Consider the following 13,886-nt stretch of genomic DNA (forward strand, 5'->3'; position numbering starts at 1 on the left):
ACCACCGGAGATCCACATGATTAAAGACATGGTTTCTGGATGGCAGTACAGGTCGCTAAAAGATGGTAGCAGCAGTTAGGAACCTTGTAAGCGTAACAAACCTTGTTTTATACCAAATGTGGGTTCGCTTTAGCAACCCTCATTTGACAAAGATTTCTATCAACAGCAACCTGCGACAAGTTATGATATCCCACGAACAACAAAAAAAATAAAATAGTGCACACCATTAATGGTGGGACATAAGGTTAACCTGCATTGATAGATCCATTTGCAAAGACATACGATACGATTCTTCCGAGTGCTGCCCCAAAACCAGAAATGCGAAAGCTGGAGATCACCTGAAACTCTCACATTGTAAACCCCGGTGTAACAAGACTGGCTTTCTAATTTCTCATGCCCGAATTAAAAAGATGTTATCTAAAGATTAAACAACATATTTAGGATGGTTGGCATCCAGTGAGATCAAACAAATCGCAAACAGAGTTGAAATCGTTATACTGTAAAACATGTCAAACATAAATTTGAAAAAAATAAGCTAACAGCTACTCCAGACATGCATTCTCTCTAGACGTGTTAAACTGCGGTTACAAGAAACACGTTCATGTTCTCAAGGAAATCGTTGAGACTTGAGATAGTTATTACATTTACAGGTGAAACATGAGAATATAAGCTGGGATTACCCAAAAACAATGACACGGCCCAAATACAAGAAAAACTGGATGTGGAAATAAAGTTTTCCTCAAACCAGACCCGGCTTCTACACCTGGTTGAGGGGAATAGTTGATGGCAACCTATCTCCACCATGACCTGGAACAGTGCTCGGCATTATCTAGGCTTCGTCTCACTTGATTTGCTGCTCCTAAACGTTGAGAGAGAGAAGAATGACCTAGAAGCTGGAAGTAAAGAAAGTGGGGAAATTACCTACAAGAATGAAAAGCTGCGCCCAATATTAATATAAATAAGAATACTTATACTGGTCCATTGCAACACAACTTACCCTTAGTTGAGGTGGCCGTCACTGGAACATGCCCTTCGCGCGACTTGTCAGATCTAAGAGATGTAAAACTTCTTGCACTTGATTGAGCTGATCGAACCATTATCCAAGCATTAAAAGCAATAAATGCACCAGCAAATGGTTAGCATATAATTGATTCAACATGTTTTTTGATTTATGGTTCACATGAATGAAATTAATCCGCTCAACCCTGTTTTAGCTCAAGGCTCCACCTAAAGTAGGACGCAGATTGATGGTTGGCAACAAATTGCTCTACTGCAAGTTGAGCTAACTAGACGACTTTGGTAGATCAGGATTATCAATTTAGAATACCAAAAACATGTAAATGTTTATATTATTCATCTGCTATAGGTACGGGATATGGGGAATGTAGCTAATACTTTGAGGAAAATCTCTACCACCATAACATAAATTACTTTGGCCGCCTGTCCATGAGCCCCTGAGCCACCTATCCATGAGTTTTATGGTACAATTCAACCTTAAACAAATACACCCCTTGCTTCAGTGCTTAATCTTCAAGAGACAATTAAGGCTGTAAGCAAAACAGGGGAACACTTAAGAAAACAAAGGAAACAGAAGTGTGCGATACAAATATAGGAGGATACTTTTCAATATAGTTCAATGAAACATAATGACTCAGATTAGATGTCATCATGGCCATCCGTTTTTCTTGTTAGGGGGATCACAAGTGCTCAACACTATTGTAAGCATGGAAAATCTGACGTAAGTGCATTATAACTAGTAAGTAGATAATTGTTTTAAAGAAAAGAATATTGCATTATCTGGTTTTTGTAAGAGTATGTACCGCTTTAAAACGTCCACCAGTAAGGAGAATAGGATAACACCATTGGGTCTCAGTATCTTACTCTGTTTAGGGACAAGTCTATATTTGGTACTTTATAATATTAAAATAAAGTGGTGATATTTTTAATGGAAATCAAGTATACCTGATAAGATGTCATGCATCCCAAGGAAGTCCGCAGTCCTTCTGCTAGAATTCCCACCATCAAGACTTTCACCTAACATGGTCTTCAGCTGGCCATAGCCCTTGCCAAGGCCAGCTTTCCTTGACAAGGAATCCAAATTCTTCTTGTTTGCAGCTTTAGGTTCTTCTGGATCATCCTCTCCTTCAGAGAAAACTGACGGGCTTGCCCAACCAGTCGCATTTGCTTCTTTACTCTTTCGAGCAAATTTTAAGAGCCTTTTCAACCCCTTGGGAGCATCCTTTTGATAGACGAAGGCAGGAGGGTTCTCAGCATTTCCCCATTCAATGATCTCTGGTTCACTACTGTCAGCTTGCAGCATTTGTGATAGCGAATGATGTACCCGGGGGCTTGATGATGTCACTGGGGCAAGCCCAGGTGACGCGCTGATTTCTGACATGTCATTGTCCCATTTAGCAGACACTTCCTGATGCTCTACTTCCACCCATGCAGCTGATGAGATGCCCATATCCTCATCAGGTTCAATCTCAGGAGCAGGAGGTTCTACCGGGCTCTGGAAGCCATTGTCTAATACAGCTAATATCTGTTTTGAGTTTTCTGTTTTTTCAAGAATCAAATCACTATCTAGTGAATTTTCTAGACTTGCATCAACATCATTTGCTGGTTGGGCAAGATCAAGCTCTAGTACCCTAGTGGTTGACTCATCTGTCAGAGGAGCAGACTCCTTTTCTTCAGTTTGAGTAAGATTTCCACTGTTTTTTGCAGAATCATCCGATAGAGAAACTTTAGTTTTGATTGTCGCTGAGCCAGTACCAGGGCCAATTCCAGTTCCTTTTCTCAAGAAGGGTTTTGACTCCAGTGGTACTACACTGCTCTTCTTTGTGACCTTGTTGTAGAAACTTGGTTTGGCTGATATACAATGAGAGACATCTCCAGTAGCTGCTGGACTTCGGGCTTTCGCAACTTTGGTAGTTTTTGTCATTGCTTTCTTCTTCTCTTCTTGACTTTTCATAATTGGTTTGGCATCAGCTGGGGATCCCTTCCTGCCTTTCTGTACCAGTCTTTCTGTTTTGGGGCTTGGTTGAGTCTGTAAAGGTGTTGACTGTGGCTTTCTGCGGTTTGGTGTGGTATTGCTTGGAATCATCCTAGGAGAGGTTTTAGTTGGTTGTGATGCATTAGCTTTCAGGGAAGATCCAGACGACCGCGAGTTACGTGAAGTTGGCAAGGGTGATGATTTTGGTGAAGCTTTTCTTGGACCTGCTGGTTTTGAAACTTCCTTCTTGACTAACACAGGCGAAGAAGACAAATTTCTTCGTGGTCTTTGAGAATTACTTGAATCATGTTTCCCTATGATGCCTCCAGCTTTTGAGGCCATCACTGCTTTGCTCTGTTCAAGAGTTTCCTGCATCACTTTAAATTGGCCTTCCCTTGCTGCACTCTTTCCAGCATTCTCAGCTCGACGTTTTTCATCTCTTTTCTCCTTGTACTGACTACACAACCCCCCTCTCTGCTCACAGGCAACATCCTGGTATCCAACTGTACAAGTAGTAGTCTCTTGGTATCTTCCAGGCTTGCTTTCCATCATTTTCATCAACATCTGATTAAGCTCTGCTTCTTTATGTTGATTCCATTCAGCAGAGGCTGCTGCTCGGTCACTAATTTCCTCAGGTTGGGATTTTACTAAATCAGAAGGATTATTCTTTGGAGGGGATGCCATCTTCACCACTTCCGATGGTTCCCTATCCTGAGGGTTTTCATCTGGATTCAAGCTTTCTGAGAAATTGGATTCCACCTTCACTTCAGTCAATTTCTTTTCCTCTGCCTCAGTAGCTAAATCAATGGAAGTGTTTTGGGATCCAGTGTTTGTGGCACTTTGCTGCGAGCTATGGTTAAAAGAATTGCCCATGCCTGCACTCCATCTTCTTAATACAGACTTATTGGTACTAATAGAAACTCCTGAAGCTCTCCTTTGAATATCCAAATTCTGATCTTTTTGTCTGCTCTCAAAGAGATTGATAGCATCCTGAACACTTATCCTTCCTACCGTGTTGTCAGATTTCCTCTGTGGTTGGTCAGATTCATCTTCACTGTTGTTCCTATCAGCATCCCTGTTAAATGGAATTCTTTCCCTGACAGGAAAGTAACTAAGACTCTTAATGGTAAGTGCAGTAGACCTTCGAGATCCAGATCTTCCTATTTGGATTCGTCGCATGGGGGAAGCAGACCTCCTAGGTGATGCAGATCTTATAAGAGGCCTGCTTCTTTCAACACAAGTCCGATCTTCATCACTAGAGTCAGATGATTCCTCACTTTCTGTTGAGCCTTGACGCTCAGCTTGGGCAATTTTTGCTGGGGAGGCACCGTCGCTGAAAGGTTTTGTTATATCAATTTGTTGGCTTGGCTGACAAATCGCTCCAGTAATATCTTCACAGTTATTTGTTGTATCTTCTGAATGTGTTGTCTGTTCAACTGTAGGCTCTGACAGTTGGTCCTTCGGAATGATAGCCAAATACTTCAACAATGAATTCCTGATTACCATTAAACAAAAAGGATCAACTTGGTAAACCACCAAAAAATAAGTTTAAGAACAATAAGGAAAAGTTACAAGCAACAAAATATGATATTATGCACCCAAAAATGGGTGCAATGTTTTAAAATTAGATGAGAGGTCAAAAGATTAAAAATATTTTTGTCAAACTTTGAAACTGCAAGCAAGAGAGTTAAAAAAATAAAATAAAATAAAAAAAGGAAACTTGAGGAATAGACAGCCTGGTCATCAGCTATATGCCCGATAGGTTAAACCTTTATTAACAGACTACAGGTAAAATTATGCACCAACTTTATGACAACATACCTCAAATCTACTGCTTGAAAATGGCGAGCAAATGCCTCTAGATCAGATATCTGTTTAATGGACAAAGTGGTGCCTGCAGCTCGGTCAAAAGAGGCTGCCAGCTCTTCTCTTAGTACTGTGAACCTTAAGTTGATTGCTCGCAACAACTCATTCCTGGCAGTATGCATCTTAGTAGCTGAGTTACAATTAAGCCAAGAACAGCATCCAACAGAAAATAGGAAAAACTAGAGATCTTACTTTGTAGCATCTGATGACATTGTTTCAACATTTATCTGCGGATGGAGACAAAAATAAGCTTTGAGCAACCATATGCTAATTTTCTGTGTTAAATTCTGGAATAGCGCAAACAGTAACTAAACCAAAAAAGGCAATATGGAGAAAGGTGATTACTTTCTGTGTTAGTCCCACCTCATCCAAGCAGCCATCTGTCAGGACAGAAGAAAATGGCATTTTGAGAAACAAAATGAAAAAACTTGTAAAAATGACCACTAAATATGACCTAAAGCACTAGAAATGGGAATGTAGAAGGAAGAAACATAACAAACAAGGTATGTCATCATGCTAAAATTATGCAGCAAATTAACTCATTAAATATTTTTATAATATGTAGCAGTATGCAGATAGCTCTTATGTAAGCAGTATCGTACGGTTTATGCAGTTCAACCATTAACCAAAGAAAGAGCATGAACATAAAATAAAGGCAGGGAAGGCAAATATGTAAAATTTTGGATAATCGTGGGGGGGAAAAAAGAAGCATGCAGTTACCCACTCAATGTTGGTGACAACTACAGGAATATTTTCTGCTTTTTTAAAAAAAAAACAGAAAAATGGCAGTTTGAAATGCATTAAATGTTTTAAAGAGAAGGTAAAAAGACAGAACTTGGATTTAATCTGTAAACAATTTAGACAAAGTTTTCTGTGCAAAGGGCAATGAAGATTAAATAGGATCAAAATTAAATGAGATGGCTCAAGCTTAATTGAGCTGAGCTCAAGGAAGCCAAGCCTAGCTCTAGTTCAGCTCATTTGTTAATCAAGCAAGCCACAAACCAAATGAAAGCAGGGTCATGAAAAGCTTGCTCTGATCATCCAGTAAGACACATTGATATGTATTTTTTTAATTCTCAGTCAAATGTATCCTATTGGTTGCCTCAATAATTGTCGTCCTTTTATATATTTTTTTCTCAAAGCATCCTTCTCCTTCTCTTTTTTCGATTTTTGGCTCTGAAACAAACAAGACATGCAAAAGAAAACCAATACATACATACATACATACATATATAAATATACACACACACACATACAGAAAACAACCAAGCTTTGCTAATGATACAGGTAGAAGAAAGTAGCAGAGTTCCAAATATAAAATAGCTTGTGGAAACCAGTGCCTATGGTGGGTTAAATTGATCAAGCCATGCATAGTCATACAGTGTCACGATGTTATGTATGTCGATGGTGTAACCAAAATTAGTTCAAAGAGGCCCTTCAGAAGATACCTGCTGTTTGGCTTCCAGGATGATCCTGATAAAGGGGCATATGTTAGAGCTTCGCCGATTGATATTTGGAAAAAAGGAACAGAAAAATGACATTACCTTAACATATAGAGAAAGATGAAATCTTCTGGTATCCTCCAACTGTGACATCTCATTTTCAATTGCATTGACAGATTTTAACATCTCAGGCAAATTGACAATATGTAAGAATCTGAAAAACAAAAATGATGATAATCAGCATGACTACAAAGAAGAATATATATATTATATACTATATATACATACATATAACATCTCTATCAATATAAATACCTCCCTAGAGTGGACTTGGTGAACCACGATGAACCCTTGAGGCTTTCGACTGGTTGTAGTTGGAAGCTTTGACTGGATGACTTAGATTGACATCCTTTTGCTTCTGGCAAATGCAATGCTAGCTGATCCAAAGGACCAGAAGCTAGTTTTTCTGTATTGCCCTTGCTGCAAACAAGTGCCTCATATCTGCAGCTTGGAGTTAAAAAGAAAAAAGAATTAAATATTACATAAGGAAACTCTTAATCCATGTAAATATAAGGTGATAGTGAGACCTAAGGTACATTTTTCAAATGGCAGTCATTCTTAATATAATCTTGGGTTTAGCCACTTTTTCTTGGTGACAGTCATCAAAAACTTGCATGCAACAAAACTCAAACTCTTCTTCATGCAGTGTGTGTGTACATGCCTGTTTCTGCTAATTGGTTAAATTCAATTAAGAAATGGAAGAAAGGTAAATATGATAATAAAATAAAAGCATTTAACCAGGAAAAATATGGGAAATACAGTTGGCCATGTATCACCTGTTTTGGTTTGATGATATCCGGAAGACAGCGTAATCCAGCACTGTGTTTGCAGTTATCTCTCCCTCCATCTTGTTATGTCACTCTAAGAACAATTAATTCTTCTGGCACTCTTCCCTTGATGTCCTAAAGAGTTTCCATTTCAGAGGATGACTTCATGAGCACCAGATATGTGCATATCTCCAGCAAGCTTCCAGTAAGGCGGCCCCAGCAAAACTGTGAGCATCAACAGCATAAGCTGCAATAAATCTGCAGTGACTTGCCAGTAGTAAGGAGCATTTATCAGATCTCATATAGAGAAAGAAAACTTCAGATAGATGCAAGGAGGTTTGAAGATAAAAATGCTTCTAAAAAACAAGTAATTTTATCCTGATATATTTAAATCATCCTAAAATATAATATGCTGCCCCAGTTTATTCAATGTCTGAACAGAACTAGCACAGCCAAATAAAAAGCAAATCCCTCCTACATTTACCATCGATGTTACATCGTCCAAGTGAATACTTTCAAAAAAACTGTGTACAAAACAAGACTTTCCCCATAAACAGTTAAATAATGTTATAACCCATTATCAGAGAGAGAGAGACATTGGGGCCGCGGCGGAGGGGGGGGCGGGGGGGGGGGGGGGGGGGGGTGTTTAAAACGCATTGCCTTAAATGTTGTAATTTAAAACAAGCATTAACGCCCTCAAATATGCCTTAAGTTAGATTAATCTTCTTCAAGAACTGAAATTTGGAAGGAAAGATTATATACGTAAACACGCACATACAGACATATTATTATTTTAAGCACCCTAGCAAAAGTGAAGCTTGCTACCATCATTTCTAGCTCAAGTTTATCATCCAAGAAGAAAAAAAGAAAGAAATTCAGTTCCACAAAAACCGCAAATCAGGCTCATTTGGAGAAAAAGGAAGAAGAAGAAGAAGAATCTTCATTAGCACCGCAAGCAAAATCTCTCCTTTCAGTTCAAACCAATCACATAATAAAAGTGCTCCGGAACATCTTCATTAGCTCCAATAAATCAAGAACCCCAAATCAAACTACTTCACGAAGATTTCTCTAAATTATAAAGAAAAGACATAACCGATCTTAAGTCTAGCAAATGAAACATCATTTCAAAACAACACGGTTAAATAAAAGTTGAAGAATTGGTGCCTAACAAACAAACCAAACGATGGAACCTTCAATTCCAAGCCAAGCGAAGCTTCAGATCTCCCACATTTCGAGCCATATGAAGTCATAACCACGGCACACAATCTGAGGAGCAAACAGCTAAAATCATCAAACCACACATCTCAAGCCCCCGCAACACGAAAAACCTTCGAAGCACCATTACTCAAACCCAAATCCACAACCAAAACCCACGGTAAAATAAGTACAATTTCAAACTTCTATCCCAAAAAACAACGTACAAGTCGAAGCTCGGAAGAAGCTCCAAAGAAACCTATCCTTCAAAATCCCCAGACATCAAGCTAACAGCTCCTATCCAGAGCAAAACAACCCACCAATCTCCAACTTCTGGAACCATTTGCACTCGAATCTCCCCCCAAGTTCGCACTCGAAACAAGCATATTATCCAAAAGAACCCGACAAAAGCAAAGACAAACCCCAGATCCAGCATACATTGCCCGATTAGGTCCCGCACTCAGAACCATGATCAACTTTTTACTCAGAAAGCGAGCCTCTTTGTGCTCCATTCAAATTCCCACACGCTCTGGAAGAAAAGAAAAAACAAGCAAACGAGATCACAAAACCCCAGAAGACGAGCAACGCGAAGATTACCAGATCTAATCCGGGACGAAACCCTAGCAACAGCTCCTCATCCGCTCTTCCCAAGGAATAAAATAAGCCACTGTCAGGCGAAAAAGCAAAGCGAGAGAACGAGAGAGAGAGAAAGGAGGTGAGGAAATAGAGGAGTACGGGCGACAGTACATGGGGAGCGAGTGCCGGATGACGCTTTTGCCACGGTATCTTGTGACATTTGCGGGGATGCCATCGAGCGTAGCGCGAACGCTTGTTAAATCTCGAGCGCCACGTCGGTGGGTCTTCTCTTTTGGTTGACGAAAATGCCCTCCGTTTTGTTTTTTTAACCGAAACGTCGCTTTTACGTGGTGGCCCGCGGCTGCTGGAGAAAACGACCGGAGAGCGTTTGCCTACGCAAAGGTCAGCCAACGAAGCAAGAGGAATATCAGGGAGATCATCAAATATCACCAAATTATTGATTGAAGAATAATATCATAGTTTTGACTGATGATGAATATGGGTGTTATGAAGCCTAAGTTCTTTTTCCCCCTAAAGATAGGGAGAGAGACTACATATTAACCTATACTATAATTATCCATGTTTAGATTTTTGCAAGGCATCCATGTATCCTTTTGGAATATGTAGATTGAGTTCTTTGAATTTCAATCTTCTTTTGCCTTGGGAATCCATGTATTTAGGTAAGATGCATATTTAAATTTGTCAATATCAATCTTTGAATCGGCATACTGGATTATTCCTTAAGAGAAGGTAAATAAACAAGCTAAGTTCATGGATCATCACAAGGGTGCTTAGTAACTAATATTGCATGAAAAATATTAGTTGTAAATATATTTTCAACATTTTGCTTATTTATCATATAAATTCCCAAATGTTCGTCCATGCTAATTAAATTTAGTACATATATATTTGGTGTATTTATGTACGTAACCAGACAAATGGTAATGAGTCCTTGTATCAATATTTTATTGAGCATGGTTAGTTAAACTAGTCAATAAAGCAAAGAATCATCTCAATTATTTGGGATATATTTTATGCTCCATTCTCACAGTTGCTTCTATCATAGATACATCATTTAGCAATGCTATCATTTTCAAACCCAATTCATAGATTATGTTACATCACTATATTTACCTACTCTTGGGTTTTTTTTCAACACTTTCCTATTTTTTTATAAAAAATTGTTGCTCTCGTTGTAGAACAAAAATATGGTCAAGGAGGAAAACTGAATTTGATTTGTGATATTGAATGAAACTCGCACTTTTTTGTTTGATCTATACATAGTATCTTTTTTTGGTGAAGTATCATATTTTTTGTTGATATTTACTTTGCTAAACTTGATATGCAAACATGCCTTATTCACGCCTTAGACCTATATGTGTGTGTTTGCGCGCGCACACATATATAAGATGAATCACCTTAAAGTAAAACTATATAAAATAAAGGGAATTATGATCTATTTTTTAAAAATATATCTTAGAAGTCTAGAGATCAACCACCTAGAAGCTTAAGAGGTTCGATCTTTTTCCTTTTGCCCTCAAATTATTGATGAAATGAATTTTCTTATCCTCGGCTCCAATTTATTTCTTTACGACCTTATTGCACCCTAAAGATATAAGTTTCAATAAGCACATAAAAATTGCTTTCAAAAGTGAGTTGGACCACAACTCTCTACTTCCTCAAAGAATGTCTGCATTTGATATTGGTAAATTCACAAGGGATAAATTATAATTTGATAATAAACAATTTCAGAGCTTCTGTTATATTAAATCAAGAAGTACAACAAAATGCGATCTCTGATGCATAATAAATCCTACTCCTATCTGTCAATCATGCCATTCTCAACCACAACCATAAGCACAAATATAAATATAGCAAATGGGGAGGGGGTTACTCTAAGGAGAAAAAAGATTGAAATACAACATTTCAATGGCTATGCAATAGCTATGGTCACAATAATTTTAAATCATTATAATATTATTATATATAAAAAGATTAAAAAATAAAATTTATTCCAAGATAGAATTATTTATATATGATTATAGCAAGCACCAAAACATATTCTTTTGGTCCAACATTATACTGTCATTCTAACAAATATAGGCACTCATAGGTCCCATTTAATGCTCTATAATATACTATCAAGTATAGGCATGATATTGATATATCCCAAAGATCACATGAAGAAAGTTTATAAAAGCTTCGTATAAGTTGAAAAATATTTTTGGAAAGAATAATAATTAAGAAAGAGCATTTTTCTCGTTAGTAGTTGAAACAGGAAGTTTTTGGAGTTGAAATAAGATAGGAAATGTTGACAAGCTAGCTACGAGAAATTCTAATCCATCACCGCCCATCCAAACATGGGTAAATACACAAGACAGTGTAAAATTACCAGAAACTCGATGGCAAAAGCTAGGAGACCATTAGATCGAAAATTATCAGAGTCACATCACCAACAATTGGATGGTTGGATGGACAACTAAACATGAACAAAAATCATATGTGGCAAATTTCTTGTTTTGTTATATTTCCTCTAACACCTATCTTATAGAAGAAACTCAAAAGTCAAACAAAAATAAAACTCCTGCTACTAATAGAGTCCGTCAATCTCGTAACTTAAAAAAAAAATAAATGCGAGATGATTAATTACTTAGTATGTATTTGATTAAAAAACATATTCAGAAAATTACGTAATAATTTACCTAAAAGTATGTATTAGATTACTGCTAGTTGTGTATCAGATAAGTTAACAGTATGCATCAAAAAATCGACAAACATGCATCATCGACTATACAGTGTGTATTGATGAATATGATATTCTAAAAACTATATATTAATTTATTTAAAAGTATGTATTAGATTGCTAGATGACTAATTCGTTAAGTGTATACTATCTGTGTACTGTATTGACGAATATTATGTTCTAAAAATTATATATTAATTTATCTAAATATATATATATTAACTTATTAAATAACTAGTTTAGTTAATATATATTATTTAATTATATAATATTTATTATATATATTTTTTTAAAATCATGGAGCTGATGCCACGGTCTCTCACCTGCCTGCGTCTACGACGGGCGCGATCTCTGGTCCCTCGAAAGCCAAAGAGATGTCCACCCGCTTTAAGCCAAAGAGATGTCCCCCGGGGGGGGCATTTTGGTCATTACAACTGGACCAGATAAGACGCTTCGCCGGAGGGGCATTTTTGGGATGACGGAACGAAATGTGGTATGTTCCCGGAATCGGCGTTGCCTCGACTTCCCAGAATACACGGCCATCAATTCTGGATTCTCTTCCCATAATGCCCCTGACGTGGGGGAGCCCATGTGCTTTTCTTAAAAGTTCGTTTGGAGATCAGGCTGGGTATTGGTTGTTGGCATGTGGTTGCACGGCAAATGCCCGCACAAAGCGCAAGCACGGTCATCGGACGCTTGACATGTGAAATACCGGTTTAGATTTCTGCAGTTTTAGGTGAGAGGGGCATTCATTCTAGAAAGAGATCGAATAGGAAAGCATCTTGGAGATTCTATTTTTTTTAATAAAAAAGTAAATAATTTATACAATTTTATTATAAATACAACTAAATAAGATCGGAGGACAATAAATCTTGTTTCCGACCTACAAGATGCCTCTAGAGTAACTTGCCACATATTAAACCACCCTGTCCTCAGTTTGTCTCTCTAAACATATTTTCTTCTATTTAATATTATTTTATATTTAGCCTTGCGTTGTATAAAAAATATTTTAATGATGTGCTCATGTAATATTTCCATTTTGTATATATTTACATCTGTTTTATTACGTATAATTAGTTAATTACTTTCATTTTGTTCACAAATATGGTTATGGTTTTGTATGGTATATGTTTTGTATAGAAGTTTAAAGCCTAAATGGTAACCTAATCATCAAAAACAAGAGGTAAGAATAAACTTTTAATGATAAAGAGCATAAGCAAAAAAAAAAAAAAAACCAGCAAATCCAGAGGATGGTTGCCATGGATCTTTATTATTATTATTTTTTTTTTTGTTACCTTGAGCACTATCATCCAAATTAAAAAAACAAAATATAAATGAAAGAGCACATATAAAGCTGATCAATAAAATATTTCCAGATTAATGAGCAATAAAGGAAGTGGCCCAATAGCGATGATGTGAGAGCAGTACCCGGGGGGGCACAGGGCATACCTGGCGTACCGAACGCGGCGACCCATATATGCGTTGGTTAGTAGGAGAAAGATAGAAAGGGAGGCTTGGCTTTCAAGGGTGGGAGGGGATGGAAAAGGACAACAAACGCATACAAAACCATTATGATGATTCCTTCTCGCTACTGTAATATTGTTCTTTTGAGACTACGACGGATACCCAGACAATAAGCTTCTCCCCCTAAATACTGTCTGTACCCATGGATACGTGCCGCCGCCTCAGCAGCAAAGATGGGGTCGGTAATACCTAACAAAATCATTTTCTTTGCCTAGACATGTGGTTTTGTTCTCGATCGCTGCTGCTCCACCGAATATGTCCGAAAGGTTAAAAAAAAAAGTTTTTATCTGCATTCAAAGATCGGGGAAGATAACCCCAAAAAAGTTTAGCTTTCCTGTTCAGGTGCCATGGAAGTAGGAACTGGTGGACCGCTAAAAGGCAAGGTTCGAGCTGGCATGGCTCAAATCTTAGGTCTCTGGGCTATATCCCTTTGGTTGGTCCTGGACTGCCTCTAAAGTAGGCATGATCTTCGAAGGTTTGGCAACCTTCGAAGGTACCTCATTCTCCATCCATAATCTTCGAAGGTACATTGGATGGCTAAATGCTTATCAGCTTCAGTGCAAAGTATCCGTTGCGATCTGAAAAGAGTGCGAGACAAGGAAAAAGAATGAAGAAATTGGATGGACTCTGGAGTAATATTCTGCTGGCTACTCCCACTCATCTTTTCTTCTCTTTACATCCCAAACGACTCCAAATCAGCAGAAGAGTGTCTCATTTATGGC

At 37.9% G+C, this 13,886-nt stretch overlaps 1 protein-coding gene across 6 annotated transcripts; it reads right to left on the reverse strand.

The window, feature by feature from the left end:
- Positions 1-465: 465 nt before the first annotated feature.
- On the reverse strand, positions 466-9,064 carry LOC103709700 (COP1-interacting protein 7-like). 6 transcript variants are annotated; one of them, XM_039132953.1, is made up of 12 exons: positions 8,549-8,912; positions 8,318-8,393; positions 7,137-7,385; positions 6,616-6,801; positions 6,403-6,514; positions 6,307-6,331; positions 5,204-5,238; positions 5,051-5,085; positions 4,814-4,966; positions 1,963-4,487; positions 998-1,084; positions 466-893 (listed from the first exon to the last, which is right to left on the reverse strand). In XM_039132953.1, the coding sequence occupies exons 3-12, from the start codon at positions 7,205-7,207 to the stop codon at positions 826-828; spliced, it is 3,297 nt and encodes a 1,098-aa protein (XP_038988881.1). In that variant the 5' UTR covers positions 7,208-7,385; positions 8,318-8,393; positions 8,549-8,912; the 3' UTR covers positions 466-825. The 6 variants fall into 6 exon arrangements, with proteins under 6 accessions (XP_038988881.1, XP_038988882.1, XP_008793394.2 ...); XM_039132954.1 differs by having other exon boundaries at positions 8,305-8,393; XM_008795172.3 differs by lacking the exons at positions 8,318-8,393; positions 8,549-8,912 and adding an exon at positions 8,919-9,064.
- Between the last annotated feature and the right edge of the window lie 4,822 nt (positions 9,065-13,886).

Source organism: Phoenix dactylifera, chromosome 13, assembly GCF_009389715.1.
Source record: "Phoenix dactylifera cultivar Barhee BC4 chromosome 13, palm_55x_up_171113_PBpolish2nd_filt_p, whole genome shotgun sequence".
NCBI lineage: Eukaryota > Viridiplantae > Streptophyta > Magnoliopsida > Arecales > Arecaceae > Phoenix > Phoenix dactylifera.

What these genes read in the sequence shown, in the direction of transcription:
- LOC103709700 (XM_008795172.3), bottom strand. Translation starts at nt 7,207, where the DNA reads ATGGAGGGAGAGATAACTGCAAACACAGTGCTGGATTACGCTGTCTTC. An exon ending in ACCAAGTCCACTCTAGGGAG is followed by an intron (nt 6,515 to 6,615) that starts GTATTTATATTG and finishes TTTGTTTTTCAG; the next exon opens with ATTCTTACATATTGTCAATT. An exon ending in ATGTCATCAGATGCTACAAA is followed by an intron (nt 4,967 to 5,050) that starts GTAAGATCTCTA and finishes GCATACTGCCAG; the next exon opens with GAATGAGTTGTTGCGAGCAA.